Source organism: Dermacentor variabilis, chromosome 8, assembly GCF_050947875.1.
Source record: "Dermacentor variabilis isolate Ectoservices chromosome 8, ASM5094787v1, whole genome shotgun sequence".
In the NCBI taxonomy this organism is placed as follows: Eukaryota; Metazoa; Arthropoda; class Arachnida; order Ixodida; family Ixodidae; genus Dermacentor; species Dermacentor variabilis.
In genome coordinates, this window is record NC_134575.1 from 160,733,906 (window position 1) to 160,753,430 (window position 19,525).

The 19,525-nt window shown below is 44.0% G+C and overlaps 1 protein-coding gene across 1 annotated transcript in view; it reads right to left on the reverse strand.

Annotated features, from left to right (window-relative positions):
• Positions 1-8,042, reverse strand: part of LOC142590696 (uncharacterized) — a 512,892-nt gene extending 504,850 nt beyond the window's left edge. Inside the window, exon 1 of the mRNA XM_075703114.1 lies at positions 7,647-8,042. Coding sequence (XP_075559229.1) covers positions 7,647-7,764 — 118 coding nt within the window. The 5' untranslated portion in view covers positions 7,765-8,042. The remainder of the gene's footprint in view (positions 1-7,646) is intronic.
• Between the last annotated feature and the right edge of the window lie 11,483 nt (positions 8,043-19,525).

Sequence of the window (19,525 nt, forward strand, 5' to 3'; positions counted from 1 at the left end):
TCGCCAACCACCATTTCTAGTTATGTGAACTTTAGAAACATGCGGACACCATTTCCGTCTTCAAACACAACATCAAAACCACCCATTGGCTCTAGACATAACGAAACGAGATACAAATTATGTTCATGAAGAAATTCGAGAAAATCTTCATATATTGCCTAGAAATGAATTTGGAACTCTGACGTCGAATGTCCTCCATGGCTGCTTACAATTCCAAAAATCGAATTGTCAGTAGACGGAATATTCAGAAAAAGAGACATGTTCATTCAAGGTGCTAAACAACTAGCAGTTTAATAGATATATATGCGGTATCCAGCAAAAGGACACCTCTATATAGATGCCTCCCCTACAGCAACCTCTTCCACTTCAGCATTCATTATACCGCACCTCAACAAACAAGAATCGTTTGAGATATCTTGTGCGACTTCGTCTACAACGGCTGAACTGTTGGCAATCCTATGTGCGACAAAATTTATATTGTCAGTAAGGGATGCGCAAAATGGGTAATTTTCAGCGATTCAAAGGCGGCTCCAACATCACTCTGCAGCACAAAAGGAAAACAATGAACGATAGTTTAATATACGAAATACTTGAAGGCCTCAAGGAGGCTAGCCAAGCAAAGCGTGAAGTAGCATTCCAGTGGATACCAGCGCATTGTAATATTCCTGGAAAATCAGCAGCCGATGAAGTAGCACGAAAAAGCACCTCAAAGATAATGCGGTTCCGCTCCCAATATCAAAGAATGAATTATGCTGTATTATAGGGACAACGTCTTTCAACATGTGTAGAAATACGTGGTTTAATCAGAATTCTAAAAGCTTGGATTGGTATCATATTGATCCGTTTATTGAATTCAAATTTATATTGTCATTAGACAGAAATATAGAAACCCTTATTCATCGATTATCCTCAGGCACTGCCTACACAGCAGATTTCTTACACAGAATTGGCCATGCAGAAACCCCCTAATGTGACTGTGGATTTGTAGATGAAGATATACATCATCTTCTCCTAGATTGCCCACATCACTACACATGAAGTCGCCGACTTATATCAACCCTAATTACATGAGACCACAGACTTTTCAGCTTAAAGAAACTTTTGGGTCCTTGGCCAACAACGACCTTGGAGAAGAGCGCTTTAAAAGCACTATTGGCTTTTCTTGAAGACAGCGGCATTGTTGGTCGTTATTAAGGATTTTATTATTTTTTTCATTTCAACGTCGCTGCATATATGTATTAACCGAGAAGAGAGGGGGTTAACCGAGGGTCCCGATTTTTACTAGTCATATCATAAGGAGCCAACAAACACTGACACCAAGGACAACATAGGGGAAATAATTACTTGTGCTCAATAAACGAAAGAAAGAAAGAATGAATTAATGGAAATTAAAGTGAATGAAAAAACAACTTGCCGCAGGTGGGAACCAAACCCACAACCTTCGCATTTCGCGTGCGATGCTCTACCAATTGAGCTACCGCGGCGCTGCTTCCCCATCCACTTTCTTGGGTATTTATGTGTCCTAGTAGAACCCTGGGAGTGTTAGCCAGCGCAACCACTCATATGGCTTAGCGGCAGACGTGGAACGTCCTTTTTGCCGCAGGCGTCACAAGAACGTGATCTTTTTGAGTAAAGGCAACTAGTCAATAAACCCACACATGCGACCTGAAGGAATAAATGTTGCCGGATTCGAGACCCTCGTTATGTAATAAACGACAGGATCGTTTCTTTATTTCATTTATTGAGCACAAGTAATTTCCCCTACGTTTTCCTTGGTGTCAGTGTTTGTTGGACGAGAAGACGACACCGCAAGCGCTCACTGTGTCACACGTGTCAAAGGCACGTGATTGCACATCATGTGAAACACGCACTTTTATGCACTCAAGATATTGATTGGATGTGCAAAAGCTCAAGTTCTTTTTTTTGCTAGGAACAATGACGGCGTGTTAACGCATTAGTCACGAAGTCTGACAATCTCGGCTGCCTCAATTACCTCCCGAACGAGCTGGTCATTGTATTTTTTCAGCACTTCACAGCGTCTCAATTCTGCGGCACAAGCTTCAGAGGGGCAATCCCTAACGTGATACCGAGATTCTTGTTCACCTGCTCGACGTTAAGTTTATGTTCGTATAGTTTTTCGTTTGTGCATCTTAAAGTTTGGCCTATATACTTTCTTCCACATTTCAAAGGTATTCAATACACTAGGATGGAAAACCAACGAGCCCAAGCTGCTATTATAGAAGTATATTTAGGTAATCAAATAAGTTTTCATAACACGAGACAACTTTGTTTACTGTGGTATGTCGCCTGTAAGCTATACCGGAGCACAAAATGCCGAAAGGCAAGAGAGCCGGTTTCCTCTTACAGCCGATTGCTGTATATTTGGAGACTGTTTAAAGTTGCATATATTTCGAATGCAACTCATAGCGTGGAGGAGGGGGAGTGTAATATTATAATAATTTTCCATGTAGCAGTCACTCGTAGAAGGCCCCCTCATAGCGAAAGAAAAACCTGCCTTTTGCCTAGACATCTGGTATCGGTATTGCAAACGCAAGCAAAGTAGGAATCCCATTTTTCTTGCTCGTTGGACAATATCATACAATAGATGACGTAATCATATTGCATGCAGGACAAGTGACAGCAGCCACATTATGGGCCCTGAAAATGTCAAAGAAAAGCTTCGCTGTATCTCACAAAACAAGTATCTCACTTTCTTTTGGGGATTATTGCTCACATTGTTAATCTCATGATAACAACCGGTGTTTTACCTGCCGAAACTTAAAATAGCACGGGCGACCGCTACATTTAAAGGTTGCCATAGAAATAATTTATCAAATTACCAACCGATATCGGTGCTCCCCGTTTTGTAGAAAATTTTTGAAAATGTGGATGACCATGGGCGGATTTCTCTTCTTGACAAACACAAAATGTTGTGTAGAAGCCAAACTAGTTTTCAGAAGAACAGATAAACTGAAAACGTGTTATGCTGTATTAAACATAACATACTTACAAATATAGACAGAAGCTCACATTTCGTTTATCTCTAGATTTAAAAAAATCTTTTGACTATCAAGTACGATATTCTAGTGGATAAACGGTCTAGATAGGGGTTGCGGAGAGTTGCACTAGAGCCCATGAAAAACTATATGTGTCAACACTAAAGAATTGTGCACATAAAAAAAACACATAAAAGCTAAAGCTAACACAAAGAGTTTCACAGGGGTCAAGACTGGGACCGTTTTATTTCTTGTTTGCGTTAACGATATCGTTAACTGGCCGGCTTACGCCTGGATTGGCGAACGGAATGTGTGCGCCTATCCCGGAGATATTTCCTTACCGGGGATGCGTTCCAAGGGGGGAGGGTGGGTAACCAAACTTGCGTCTCTCTTAAGGCAAAATTGGCTGCAGCTTAACATAGCGAAAAGAAAGCATGTAACATTTCGTGCACTTAACAAATCACCAAGTAGGGAAATAGTTTTAACTTTGGAAGGGCAATGGATAAGCAGGGTCAAAGAGCGAACGTTTCTTGGTGTGTGGTGCACCCCTCGTGTGGATGCTGATAAGTTAGCGTCCGAACTCTCCTGATCTATCGGATGCTTGCATCACATATATATGCACACCTAATACCTGACTGGCTGAAAGAAAACATATATAATTCAATATTCTACTGCATACTGTCCTACGCAATTTTGGTATGGGGCACCACATCAACAACTTGCAAGAGGGTAATTTTCTACAAAAGAAGACATTGCGCATTTAGGAAAACTGTCAGGGTCGATGTTATGAACTACGGACATTACCTGTATTTTTTTAAATACAGAATTATTCAAGCAACAGACGTTTTCGATTTTAAACTGCTGCAGTACATACATAACAATGCACTGTATATACACGAAAGCACCATTGAAGTTCCTGAACATATGAGACTTAAGAGAAAACGGACACTAAAAACAAGGACTCATATGGTAAACAAATAACCACAACTAACTAACAATCCTAACAACAAAAACTAACAATCCGAAATAAAATAGAAGATAATGCCGATTTCAATACGACTAGGAATGCATTCAAGAATAACGTGATGGAATTCCTACTAACATAGTGTTTGAGAGAGTGAGTGTTGCAACATGAATATATTATAATTATCTTCTCTTCTCTTTTGCGCGAATACATATATCTTCCTGATCATATGCTGCATTTTAGTGTACCATGTACAGTGCGTGAAAGTGTGACATCATGTGTGTCCGCTCACTTCCAACGAACCGCCGCTAAATGAAATGCCACATATGTTGTGGGTACACGGGCCCGTATTCAAGTGTATTCAAGATCAAAAATAAATATCCAGTTCCATTCAAGGGCATAAGAATGAACAAACATATTTTCCACGTTTGATGGCAACATTATGATTGAATGCGTGTAGTGAAGGGATGAAAAATTCGTGGGGCTGCAACATTCATATGGGGCGGATTACGAGCGAAGCTGCTTAGGGTGCATACGTGGGCTGCATACATTATGAAATCACATATTTAAGTGTGGCAGCACACTACGACGACAAAAGCGCCACCACGGTAACCGCACCTCCCATGCATCTGATGCAGCCACTGCTGAAGCCGCGCCGGCACATCTGACGTGCGAGACGTTATAGCCACAGAATACCAGGCAACATGCACAGACGCCATCGCCACACTCTTTCCCAGTCTTATTATTTTTAAAGGAAGATTTAAAACAAATAATGGCCATGAAAGTCTACACTAAGTGCACTTTGCTATATATAGTGTTTCTCCTACACCGCCGAATTTATGTGGTTGTATTTGTACCCAAGATAATAAGCTTATTTTTCAAAGTTGATGGAGTGCTTGAAGCGTGCTTCACCTCCGCCGCGGATCCGCCCGGTACTGCACAACCTCTGAGATCGGTCCACGCATTCCTGTCCGCGCACCGTGATGTAAGCCGGCCAGGTTACCCACGCCCCCCTTAGGGAATTCATGCCCGGTATTACACGATCTCCCGGATCGGCGCACCCATTCCTGTCGCCAACAAGTACGTAAGCCGGCCAGTGTGCACCTCCGCTTGTCCTCCTTGGAAAGGCATGCGGGGATGCATGCCTAAAGGTAAAAATCTTGCTGTAAAAAATGTTTAAAATTCTATTATCTTTGAACTCATTCTAGAAGACATAAAGATTCTACAAAGCAGGAGCAAGATTGCGGCGGGTGTGACAACGTTCCTATTCACCTCTGCCGAGCGTTCAGCGGCTCGGGAAGACACTGAAACCGGCTCTCGCCAAACGAGTCACGTCGAAGCTTTTGCGCTATAGTGAGCGTGCCTTCAGTACGAAATGAGTGGGTTCAGGTGTCTGTCAGGAATGCCTGGTTGCGGGGCTTTAAGAGATTGAGCTGGGCCCCGCTGTAACTTCTGATTGAAGTGCCCTTCAGCATTACGACGAGTACATCAATTAAATTTTTACTGGTACAACCTGACACATCGTAGCAACAGCGAAATTACACGATGCGTCTTTCAGCTAACTTGTGCGATGCTTCAAAAATTACATGTGCATGTGGCCATAATTGAAGGGAATTACTATTGTTCACTGTCCTCCTTAGAAGTACAAAGTATTTTGCTAAGTCTAGCTTAGACTATTATTAACAATAATCATTTACCCATAATCTAACGCAGTTAGGTACACATTTTCAAGAGCCTTCTTCAATATGGAAAGAACTGACTTACGCAGTTATGATTGTTGGTTAGAATGTAGGAGATGCAACAGAATGTAGGAAATAGGATAAACCACAAAACCAGAGAGCAAGCCTTCGTGATTCAAATAAAAAGAAAACGCCTTGTTCTTATTAGGTAATCATTGACTTAACGTATAAACCCCTTCTAAACTGTCCTAGGAACGCAAATAATTTGATGTTATGGTAGCTAATGGAAATTAAATTACCTATTGCAATTACTATAGTTTATTTATGTGCATTTCCAGTATAGCTTAAGCTTTGATGGATAGTTTTTCGCGTGTCAGAAAAGTTGCAGAAATTATTTTTTATAACGTTTGAATTCAAGTAATAGGTGGCATTGAGTAGCTTTTTGTGGGCTCAGACTAGGTATAGCGCTGGAAAGGCTTCAACATAGACTCATTAGGTAGCAGAGCAATGTTTAGCAACTGATCGACGCTGGGTTTGTCGCAGCATTTAGTGGACTTTATTGAGTGAAGTTAAGGACACAACTACAAAAAGAGAGTCGCAATTAACCTCCAGATAAGACTAGGGAGTACCTCTAGTTACGCATGGAGCATGTTCCAGCAAGTATACGTCAACGAAACATTAGCCAGTTGCCCTACTTTGTTGACACCAATGATTTCGGGATGACCAAGGTTTTGTTCAACATAATCGCAGAATAGGCCGCCAATCAATGCCACATACCGCTGCAAATGTAAAACTCATGGCACAGATACTGCCTGTAGAGCATCCTATGACTTTGCACAAGATATCAGGAAATCTGCAGTTGAACAGGGATGCGTATCAACAAATCTTAGGCAATGACTTAGGGAAACGTAAACTGAATGCGAAAATACATGTCCCTCACACATTGACATTTGAGCAGAAAGAAACTACACGTATAATTGCTTCTGGTCCACATTTGCATTAGCACCACATTTGCTACCACGTTAACACCACGTTTGCTAGAATGTCTCTTTGTCAGAAATTAAAGTTCGTACTGCTCTCATTTAAAGAAGTTCTGCGGAAGCCCGCAAGGCGGAGGAAGATTCATGAGAGGGAAAATTGTCATTACTGTCATCTTTAGGCGAATTGATGAAACACCTAATGGTGACGTCCTATTTCAACTCTTCCAAGAAAAGTAGTGCAACGAGCATCAAAACCAAAGATTGTTTTGATCGGCGACTTTGATCAGCCTGAAAGACAGATGATAAATAAAAATTTGTATTTTGCTTTGCTAAAACGTATGTGCTAGGCAACTTGGTGGCACAGTCCTGATTCATGTTCATCTGGATAGTGGTACTTGTTGCACAGCAATGTGATGCTATACAATTCTGTTTATTCAAAGACTGCGAAACACTACAATCCTGCTCCGTCATCCCGCGGGTTCATCCGACTTGTGGCAGTGGGATTTTTTCCCGGTGTGTGAAATTGCAGCTGAAGGAAAATCTAGTGGAAGTTATGGCACGACTCCAAACTGCTGTGACTAACCCACCGTACAGCGTCCCGGTAAGATTTCTCTGCTTATTCTATGACCTAAACTAACGGTGATAGCTTTGAGTTGACGGCCGGTGGAACCACTTTCATAAGCGCTAGAAAGTTTTTTGTTTGTTTTGTAAGTAGAATACTTAAGTTACTGCAAACTTAATCTTGGCACTTTTCTGACAAAGGTTGAGCATGTGGCACGACCTCGCCTGGCAATTATTCTCTTAAAGAGCCAAGGAAGACTCATCGTTGCAGTTCACGCTTTGACTGCTGAACCAAGATGACGATTCCGAGTTTTCTTTTACGTTTTAATTACTTTTCTACAAGACATTGATGACACAAGAAAAACGCGCAAATTGTCCATCGTTTATATCCAACCAGATTTTGTTCTGCCAACGTAACATTCGCCACACGCAAGTTGGAAACACTCACCAGTTAGGAATAACTCACCATTGCGGCCGCTCATAACGTGCGGAGTCCAGGGCAGGATGAGTGCTAGTGCAAGCAGCAAGTGGCACTCGATGAGAAGCCGAACACTGCTCCTCCGAGAGAGCCGGTGGTGCTCCATTTGGTCGGCTCTTCTCTTTCGCTCGGCTCGCTTAGCGAAAACGTCTCGCGCTGAAACGTTTGGCCGCACGGTCACTGCACGACGGCACGTCGGCCAAGTTCACTGCCTCCGAGCTCGCATTTCTGGATGACGCGCACGGACGGCAGCGCAACCGGAGCCCCTCCTTCCCACAGATTAATCAGGAGGGCTCAGCTTCGGAGTCGCGCGTGGCGAGTTGACGCCGTATGGGGATGCACCCTATGGCGGCTCTCCGCAGGGGACAGTGAACGCGGCACTCCACCGTGGCCCGCCGAACGACGCTTGGGGAGAGATGCGAGTCTCCTACAGTCGCCGTGGCGAGGCGCTACGGAAGGCGTTCCTTGTGCATTGGGAAGGGTCGGACGAAAGAGGGAGAGGAAGCGCGTCGATCCATAGCTGTCGCGAGGATCGCTGAAAAGAGGCGGCACGGACGGTGAGAAGCGCGTGCGCAGTTTACTGGCGCGAGCTGTCACGTGACCACGCAGGCGCTCTGAGAGCGCCATCGTGGGGCAGGATTGTGAAGTTGAAACGCATTCTCTCCTTTCTGTCTCGCTTTTTTTTGTGTTTTGCTCCGGCGGTCCATCCCAGCAAATTGCGATAGCTTGCTTGGCGGGGAACGTTGGTTCATAGGAGAAAGGGAAGCCACATCTCCTGCACTGGTTTCCCGCGATACTTGCGCGAGTAGGTTTATGTCCTGGCGTGTGGCGGAGAAGCGCACTCTAGGCTGTCTTTCCGTTTCAACCTAAAGGACATGCCGATTGAACTAGTCGGGCTGTCGTTTCCGTTCAAATTGCACTGTCGACGCTGAGGCTGGTACTGTTTAATTTGGTACGACCAAGAACTGCAAGCACAATAACAGCAATTATAAAAAAGGTCAACGTGCTCCATGCACGAAAGCAGGTGACACGCACGGGACAAGAAAAAGTAGAGACGAAACGAGCTAACAGCTCGCCTTCACTGAGCGTCGCAGTGCTTTACTTTTGTTTTTTTGCGCAAATACAAAACCGGCTTCGGCGAATAAATCACAGGCTTGCTCGCTGCACCGTACGTTCGTTTACCAACTCGGCGTAAACTTCAGATCGAGCACAGTCCGGGCAAAAGTGAGGCTCGCAACGCACGCCATACTTTTTACTTTCTTTGCCGCGAGTTCCTTTGCCTCGCCTTAGCGATTTGTTCGACGGGGTTGACTGGAAGTTTCGAAGCGTTTCCAGCGAATTGTTTTCGAAGAAGGCTTGTTTAGTTTCACCCTAGATAAAACGAAATTGTGCACGTCTAATGGTTGACGAGAAATGGCTCCATTGAAGATGAAGCTGCATCCTGCGGTGAGAAACGCAAAATGTGGAGAGCAGAAAATGGGGAAGCCGCATCTTTTTAGAGTGGCCAATCGGTTCGGTTGCGACCGGGCTTACAGAAATTGGTTTCAATTTTCTTGTCACTCGTGGCGGCTGGAAGTGATTGCCAGCTGGAACTGTTGGTCCTAAAGAAAGGAATGGATGACAAAACTTGCAAACCAAAATAAAGATACCTAAATGCTTCGTACAGAGGAGTGTTCTTTGGCAGCGTCAACAGAGGCAGTTGTAATATTGCAGGACGCAGCTTGAAATAAGAGGAATATGATTCTTCTGTCTGTGAGACCTTCTGGTATTGACAGTGAAATTTGGCGGTGGGCTTACTTAAGAGAGGCTCCTCGAAACGAAAGAGTGGCGGCATTTCTTTCGCAGCTAGCGCAAGGCAAATTTGGCTTTATTCTAACATCGAAATAAAAGAGAGCAGACTTGATCAATCTATTTACGTGGCATTCGTTTAAAGTTTGTCGGCGCCGCTATCTTCGAGGGATGTCATATTCACTACCTAATGCCTCTATACTAGCAAGTATACCTCAGCTGCCTGTATATGTCAGACATAATACATTATAATTCCACACTGTCTTTTAGAAATGACATCAATTCTAACTTGAAATCGGTATGTCATTGGGGCCTGAAGTGAGCCGCGGCCCAAGTAAACGGTGATTACTTTAACATTCTCATACAGGCTAAGCCTGACTTTCGCCACGAACACGACTTACTTCTGCAACGTTCATACGCCGCAATAAAAAATAATTCCCTCCTTCATTCTGCGCTATGTTTCGCTACCTCATGTTGCCATTTGTGCTCGTTCACGATCGATAAGAGACGGAAAAGCAGCACCTAACAGTCAAGAGGAAAACAAGATACAAATGTACATACCTGGCATTAAACGAAACAAAAAACACCTGTTTATTCTATGTATTGTGGTGATCCTTTCTTTTTACACAGCAGAAGGGCTTACCGCACACTTCAAGCAACAAATATTTCACCGTACGTACAAAGCAACAATCAGACAACTATAGTATCCCACGCGTTTGTCACATCCTCAGCAGGTAAGGAAATTCATAAGGTTCGCGAGCACCTGTCCTTGAATATATATTTTTCTACCTCGGTACATTCTTACTTTTTCTGTATAATTCAATCTTTCGCGATTCCAGGGCTGTTCTGGATTCTAAAATGGGCGCACAACCAAAAGCATTGCAGTTCATTGTAAGTCGCACTCTCTTTTCATTACTTACTTCTTATTACTTTCACGCAACATGTCCCTCGTAATGTAAATAAGAGGGTTAGCTATGATTTTCGTGAACTTTTGAGCTTGGTTATTTTTTCTCTTTTTATGCTTACTGAACTTTTCTAGAATATTTAGTTGAAATTCGGCCGTTGGAAGTCAGATTTCTCACTTTTACAACCTTTCGTGTTCCTTGCGCGCTCTAGTTTTCAATATTTTATTGAACGAGTGGTTTGACAGGAAGCAGGCAGTGAACCTTATTTAGGTCTTGAGGTGGGACTGTATAACCGCTGTGTCTTATCAATACTCACGTACGGGGCAGAAACCTGGAGGCTTGCGAAAAGGGTTCTATTTAAATTGAGGACGGCGCAACGAGCTATGGAAAAAGAATGATGTGTGTAACGTTAAGGGACAAGAAAAGAGCAGATTGGGTGAGGGCACATACGTGAGTTCACGACATCTTATTCGAAATCAAGAAAAAGAAATGGGCATGGGCAGGACATGTAATGAGCAGGGAAGATAACCGATGGTTATTATGGGTTACGGACTGGATTCCAAGGGAAGGGAAGCGATTCAGGGGGCGGCAGAAAGTTAGGTGGGCGGATGAGATTAAGAAGTTTGCAGGGACGACATGGCCACAATTAGTACATGACCGGGGTAGTTGGAGAAGTATGGGAGAGGCCCCTGCCCTGCAGTGGGCGTTGCCAGGCTGCTGATGATGATGAGGAGGAGGAGGAAGAGGAGGAGGGAGTCCGAAACCCCTTAGAAGGTAGGAGCCGACGCGGGCCGCTCCCACGTCGGGGTTTGACAGCAACGCATAAAACTGACGACGCTTTAGAGACACCGTGTAAAAAAAAGAAACCTCCCATACACTAAATATGCTTCGTTTGGTGTTAGATTACATAGAACAGTGAACTGCTGGGCTTGTTGGTGATCTTGTATACTAAAAAAGATTTTGCACCAAAAACAACAAACACAAGAAAGACGACGACACCACAGAGCATTACATAGGTCACTGCAAAGGCATGTGAAGGAAAAATTTAGCACGTCTGTCGTAGCTTTTCTGGTGTGCTCAAAGCACCGTTGCATTAAAGGAATTGACCCATTTACTTTTACATAGTGTGATAATATCTTAACGTAATAGCGCCCTGATATATTTCTTTTTCTCTGTTACAGTTACTGGAACGTTATTCACAGTCTGAACTATTTTAAAGCCCTCTTGCTGCCAATGTTAGCAAATATTTCAGATAATGGGTGTGTGAATTTATCTATCTCCATCATCCTCATCATCATCATCAGACTGTTTGATGTCCACACCAGGACAAAGGCCTCTCCCAGCGGTCTCCAATTACCCCTGATCTACGCCAACCAATTACAGCTAGCGCCCGCGAATTTCATAATTTCATTGCTCCACCTTGTCCTCTGCCGTCCTCGACTGTGTTTCCTTTTTCTTGGTGCCCATTCTGTAATCCTATTGGTCCAACAGTTATCTAACCGGCGCATTACATGACCTGCCCTGCTCCATTTATTTCTCCTAATGTCAATTAGAACATCCGCTATACCCATTTCCTCTCTGGTCCAAACCTTTATTTCTCTCCCTCTTAAGGTTATGCATGGCAATCTTCGTTCCATCGCTCATTGCGCAGCTCTTAACTGGTTTGAAGTAGTAACTTAACGCAAATAAAAACACGGGAACAAGAAACACGGACAAGGACAAGCGCTATCTTTCTTGTTCCCGTGTTTCAAATTCCAAATGTGGACAACCAACTAGCCCAACAATCAACTCTCCTTAACTGGTTCTCAAACTTCTTTGTCAGCCTCCAAAAATCTGCCCCAAATGTCAGCACTGGTAATACTGTAGTATAAAGTTTGTAAACAGGGATAAGGTGTCTCAGAAAGGCTGGCCAACATTTCGATAGGAGGACCTATCTTCCTCAAAGGCAGCCTCGTCATCCGCGGCGTGTTAGGGTTAGTGCAGTGACGTCACGTGCGGGTGTTGTCGCTGGCGGCTGGTTTTAAAGAGAGAGATTACCAGAATGCGCCGCGGTGGCGTAGAGGTAGAACACCCGCCTCGCGTGCAAGAGGTCCGTGGTTCGAATCCCGGTGCCGGCAATTTTCCACCGGATTTAAAAAAAAAAAAAAGAAAGAAAATCCGCGTGTTGATAAAGTTGCACAAACAGGCCTGGAGTGTGGCCTGATCCCGGTGACCAGAACCGGTAACGCACTCCCTCACCAGAGCAGGATTGGCCACCCTGGTGCAGTACTTGGCCACAACCTCCTATGAACACAACAATCAAACCCCGGCCCTCAGTTCCCAGCAGCTGCGAAGCAACTGACCACGGCGGCGGTCAGACCTGCGACGCAGCAGAGGGTGCTAAGAATCACTGGCTCCGGACAGGCCGCCATTGGAATATGAACCTGGCAACGTTTAACGCTAGAACGTTATCTAGTGAGGCGAGTCTAGCAGTGCTATTGGAGGAATTAGAGGGCAGTAAATGGGATATAATAGGGCTCAGTGAAGTTAGGAGGCCAAAAGAAGCATATACAGTGCTAAATAGCGGGCACGTCCTGTGCTACCGGGGCTTAGCGGAGAGAAGAGAACTAGGAGTCGGATTCCTGGTTAATAAGAATATAGCTGGTAACATACAGGAATTCTATAGCATTAACGAGAGGGTGGCAGGTCTTGTTGTGAAACTTAATAAGAGGTACAAAATGAAGATTGTACAGGTCTACGCCCCTACATCCAGTCATGATGACCAGGAAGTCGAAAGCTTCTATGAAGACGTGGAATCGGCGATGGGCAGAGTGAAAACTAAATACACTATACTAATGGGCGACTTTAATGCCAAGGTAGGCAAGAAGCAGGCTGGAGACAAGGCAGTGGGTGAATATGGCATAGGCACTAGGAATAGCAGGGGAGAGTTATTAGTAGAGTTTGCGGAACAGAATAATATGAGGATAATGAATACCTTCTTCCGCAAGCGAGATAGCCGAAAGTGGACGTGGAGGAGCCCGAACGGCGAGACTAGAAATGAAATAGACTTCATACTCTGCGCTAACCCTGGCATCATACAAGATGTGGACGTGCTCGGAAAGGTGCGCTGCAGTGACCACAGGATGGTAAGAACTCGAATTAGCCTAGACCTGAGGAGGGAACGGAAGAAACTGGTACATAAGAAGCCGATCAATGAGTTAGCGGTAAGAGGGAAAATAGAGGAATTCCAGATCAAGCTACAGAACAGGTATTCGGCTTTAACTCAGGAAGAGGACCTTAGTGTTGAAGTAATGAACGAAAATCTTGTGGGCATCATTAAGGAGTGTGCAATAGAAGTCGGTGGTAACTCCGTTAGACAGGATACCAGCAAACTATCGCAGGAGACGAAAGATCTGATCAAGAAACGTCAATGTATGAAAGCATCTAACCCTACAGCTAGAATAGAACTTGCGGAACTTTCGAAGTTAATCAACAAGCGTAAGACAGCTGACATAAGGAAGTATAATATGGATAGAATTGAACATGCGCTCAGGAACGGAGGAAGCCTAAAAACAGTGAAGAAGAAACTAGGAATTGGCAAGAATCAGATGTATGCGTTAAGAGACAAAGCCGGCAATATCATTACTAATATGGATGAGATAGTTCAAGTGGCTGAGGAGTTCTATAGAGATTTATACAGTACCAGTGGCATCCACGACGATAATGGAAGAGAAAATAGTCTAGAGGAATTCGAAATCCCAAAGGTAACGCCGGAAGAAGTAAAGAAAGCCTTAGGAGATATGCAAAGGGGGAAGGCAGCTGGGGAGGATCAGGTAAGAGCAGATTTGTTGAAGGATGGTGGACAGATTGTTCTAGAGAAACTGGCCACCCTGTATACGCAATGCCTCATGACCTCGAGCGTACCGCAAGCTTGGAAGAACGCTAACATAATCCTAATCCATAAGAAAGGGGACGCCAAAGACTTGAAAAATTATAGACCGATCAGCTTACTGTCCGTTGCCTACAAAGTATTTACTAAGGTAATTGCAAATAGAATCAGGAACACCTTAAACTTCTGTCAACCAAAGGACCAGGCAGGATTCCGTAAAGGCTACTCTACAATAGACCATATTCACACTATCAATCAAGTGATAGAGAAATGTGCAGAATATAACCAACCCTTATATATAGCTTTCATTGATTACGAGAAAGCGTTTGATTCAGTCGAAACCTCAGCAGTCATAGAGGCATTACGGAATCAGGGTGTAGATGAGCCATATGTAAAAATACTGGAAGATATCTATAGCGGCTCCACAGCCACCGTAGTCCTCCATAAAGCAAGCAACAAAATCCCAATACAGAAAGGCGTCAGGCAGGGAGATACGATATCTCCAATGCTATTCACAGCGTGTTTACAGGAGGTATTCAGAGACCTGGATTGGGAAGAATTGGGGATAAAAGTTAATGGAGAATACCTTAGTAACTTGCGATTCGCTGATGATATTGCCTTGCTTAGTAACTCAGGGGACCAATTGCAATGCATGCTCACTGACCTGGAGAGGCAAAGCAGAAGAGTGGGTCTAAAAATTAATCTGCAGAAAACTAAAGTAATGCTTAACAGTCTCGGGAGGGAACAGCAATTTACAATAGGCAGCGAGGCACTGGAAGTCGTAAGGGAATACATCTACTTAGGGCAGGTAGTGACGGCGGATCCGGATCATGAGACGGAAATAATCAGAAGAATAAGAATGGGCTGGGGTGCGTTTGGCAGGCATTCCCAAATCATGAACAGCAGGTTGCCATTATCCCTCAAGAGAAAAGTATATAATAGCTGTGTCTTACCAGTACTCACCTACGGGGCAGAAACCTGGAGGCTTACTAAAAGGGTTCTACTCAAATTGAGGACGACACAACGAGCTATGGAAAGAAGAATGATAGGTGTAACGTTAAGGGATAAGAAAAGAGCAGATTGGGTGAGGGAACAAACGCGAGTTAATGACATCTTAGTTGAAATCAAGAAAAAGAAATGGGCATGGGCAGGACATGTAATGAGGAGGGAAGATAACCGATGGTCGTTAAGGGTTACGGACTGGATCCCAAGGGAAGGGAAGCGTAGCAGGGGGCGGCAGAAAGTTAGGTGGGCGGATGAGATTAAGAAGTTTGCAGGGACGGCATGGCCACAATTAGTACATGACCGTGGTTGTTGGAGAAGCATGGGAAAGGCCTTTGCCCTGCAGTGGGCGTAACCAGGCTGATGATGATGATGATGATACCAGAAGAAACAAGCGCTGCCGTCCGACGTCTGTGAGCTTCATTCCCAAGACGAGGCGACCAGAACGTGAAAGTGGGCACGCGGGGAGAAAAGAAATAGAAGCAGAAAAAAAGAAAAAAAGAAGAAAAGGGGGGTGGGGGAAGCCAGGGCGGCACCAAGACAGACGAAAAAAAAGGGGGGGAGAGTGAAAGAAAAAGAAAGAGAAAAATGATTTTTTTTTGCGAAGGGTTAGGAGGTATTCAGGGGGAGTCGTTGGCAGCATGTTTTTGAGGCATTAGAACTGCCGGTCAAGCTGTCAGTGCGCGAGTAACACAAAAGACAAAAAAAAGGAAAAACAGACACACACACACACACACACACAAAAAGACCATGAGTTGAACGTGACTTGAGTAGCATAGCAGCAATACGTCGAGTAATTTTGAAATAGTTAAGATGGCGACGAGGAGTCTACGGTGCAATGTATGGGGTGACTGAAAGGCAGCGGCATGGTCTTTCAAGGGGCGCTGCCCCAGTCGCTCATCGTAGGTGTCGTTACGGCGGCATCCAGAAATGGCGATACTCAGGGTTGAGGCGCCGAAAAAGGCATATTGACTTCGGAATGTGTTGATGAGGGGGTATAAAAAAAATAGATTTAAGAAAAAAGGGGGGGGAGAGGGAAGGGAGAGGGGTAGGGTGACCGAAACCGGAATAACAAATAGGAGGGTGACGCGCGCAGAAGCGGGCGGGGGCAAGTGTACATGAAAGAAGGGGGTTGTACAGTTGGTATAGACGTAAAAACCTCAAAAAGTACACTAAATTGAGTAGTAGGCAGGAAAAAAAAAATTTTTTTGTCCTCTTCGAAATGGAAGAGTAGGTGAGGTTAAGAATTAATGTTAGCTGGTGGCCTAATGAATTTTGTGTCTTGGTTGATGATATGAGAGTTTCAGATTTAAGTTACTGCTTTTAAAAATTCTAAGTTGCCGCGTGCCAAATTAATTCCTGTCGGGTGTAGGCAATTAAACTTGTGTATGAGGTATGATTCCGTATACTTCCTTTCGCGAGGGGAACGGAAATTTGTTTGTAGTATATAGAGCCTTGCTTTGTCAAATATATGACCATGTTCATTGAAGTGGCTGGCTACTGCTTTGGGCAAATTGTGTTTTGTGACCGCGCGGTGACCATTGAGTCTTGTATTAATTTGTTGCCCAGTCTCACCTATGTATTGTTTGCTACAAACGGCGCATTCTAGACAGTAGACTACGTTGCTTGATGTGCAGGTGAAAGCCGAAGTTACCTTGTGTGTGTAATTCGACGCTGTACTTTTTACTGTAGTAGTAGATTGAATGTGTTGGCATGTAGAGCACCTGGGGCGGCCACAGGGATTAGTTCCCAACTTCCTCTTTTTCTGTAGTTTGGCGTGCACAAGAACATCTTTAAAGTTAGTGTTGCGTCTGTAGGCTACTCTGGGAGGGTCGGGAAAAATCTTCTTAAGTTTCTGGTTGCTGGTGAGAATTGGGTAGTATTTACTTAGGATGTTATTCACGTTTGGGAGTGCGTTTGAGAATTTAGTATTAAGAAGAGGCGTTGTTGTTCTTGTGATCCTCGGGCAGGGCTTGAGGACCTCGGTTCGATCAAGTTTGGTTGCAGCAATGTAGGCTGTTTGAAGGTCACTGCTTGGGTGGTTCCTGTTTGATAGCGTTTCTTTAAGGTGATCGAGTCTATCTATGTAGTCTTGGTTTTCAACGCAAATGCGACGTAGTCGTGTGGCTTGGCCTTTAAAGATGCCTTGTTTGCAATATCTGGGATGGTGGCTAGTATATTCTAGGTACTGTTGTTTGTCGAAAGGTTTCCTATACAGCGTTGTCTTTAGCTCACCATTGTCAATGTATATTGTTGTGTCCAGAAAGTTTACGCGCTCAGTTGAGGATTGTGATGTGAATTTTATTGTTGGGTGAACAGAATTTAGAAAGGCTACATATTTATCTAGACTGTCTTGACCATGTCCCCAGATTATGAGTATGTCGTCTATGTATCGTAGGTATGTGTGGGGCTTGGTAGTGTAGCGCGATAGGAAATCTGTTTCTAGAATCCCCATAAATATGTTCCCGTAGGTTGGTGCAAAAGGCGTACCCATGCTTGTACCATGTATCTGTAGGTACTGTAGGTTGTACCATGTAACTCTCTTCAAATTCGAAGTAGTTATGTGTTAGAACTCATTCAAAGAGAGACAAGTAGACTTCAGTAGAGTGTTGTGCCTTGTGTTTAGACAGCGTTTGTTTTATCGAAGATAAACCATCAGGGATTGGAATGTTGGTGTACAGCGCCTTGACGCCTAGTGTTGCGAGAATTGTGTTGTGGGGTAGTGTGCCTTTAGTATTAATGTCCTCTATAATTCTCAGCAAGTGGGGCGTATCTTGTACAAATGACGAAAGTGCTTTTGGCAAGTCACCAAGGTAGTGGTTAAGGAATGTGGAGTTGCTCTCTGTCGGGGTGTTGTTGTTGTTCGATACCATCGGACGGCCTGGGATAATAGCAGTGTATAGGTCAGCAGATGGAATTTTATGAATTTTCGGAAGGAGGTAAAAATGCCTGGCAGTTTTGTTGCTTGGTTTAAGAAATTTGTATTCTGACGGTGTTATCAATTCATCAGCCAAAAGTGATTTCAGCTTGTTGGTAATTGTCACTGTGTAGGACAATGTCGGATCGTTATCTAGTTTGCGGTAATGTTCTGGATTGTTAATTGTCTGTAAGCCTCCTGCTTGTATTTTTCTATTGGCCAAATAACTATACTTCCACCCTTATCTGCTTCCTTAATAACAATGTCATTCCGGCAACTCAGATTTGAAATGATATGACTCTCCGACGCAGTTATGTTTTTAGGTCGCTTAGATGTCTTGGATTGGCTTATAAGTTCTTTAGTGACAGTTTTAAGGTATATGTCAAGTTCTATGGCTTGTTCTGGTTCGGGAGTCCAAGTGGATTGGGCTCTAAGTGGTGTCGTCCCGGTGTCTGGTGTGTCTGCAAAAAAGTGTCGGATACGCATTCGTCGGGAGAATTCTGAGAGGTCCTTGTGAAGCTCGAATTCATTTATTGTGCTGTTCGCGGGGCAAAAGCTTAGGCCCTTGCTGAGTACGTCTATTTCATTTGGACTTAATGTTTTTGAAATGTCTATAACATTGGAGCGGTTTAGTTCTGTGGAAGTTTCCTTCCTGTCCGGTACTTCTAAACTCGAGGTCCCTCTTGTCTGCGTGTGGTGCCTGTTTGGCTGCAAGGTTGTTTTTTGATTAAAATTTGCTTTTTGCCTTTGTTTTTGAACCAATTTTCTAGATTGTTTTTCTTCGTAATATTCTAAATCTCTCTTCTCATCTGGTGTCAGGGTTATGTTCCGAAGTCTGTGGCTAAAAGTTTCGATTTGCTCTTCGCAGTGTTCTTTGAGGATATTCAAAAGTGAAAGTGAGGCATAATGTAATGTTGTTTGCCAGTTTCCACGATGCTGTGGTGGGAGTGTTCCTAGAGCTGGTACAGCCTTGAGTGTTAGACCTTTAGGAATTATATTTTTCTCTGTGCAGATTGTGTAGCCTTTGAGATGGGAGGTATAGCTCACATGTTTTTTGGTAAGTTTTCTAGCCTGTAGGAATTCGGTGCTTCGTGGCATTGAAAAGTTATTGATTTGCGATGTCTGTCATTTACTTGTCTTTTTGCGGGCAGATTTGCGTGGGGTGTTTTTCTGTTCAGCCGGTTTATTATCGTATGCCTGGCTTAATTCGATCTCAGTCTCTGTTTGAGTTTGTGTGTGTGCAGGCAGGCGTGTGGGGGTCGGTGTGTAGACTTCGGTGGTGGGTTTTCTGTTGTCTGTTGCCATTGTGTCTGTTTGCACTGTGGTTGATGTCGTTTTTGGTGTTGTGTGTGCTTTGTGGTTCTTTTCACATTCCGCTGTCTGTGTT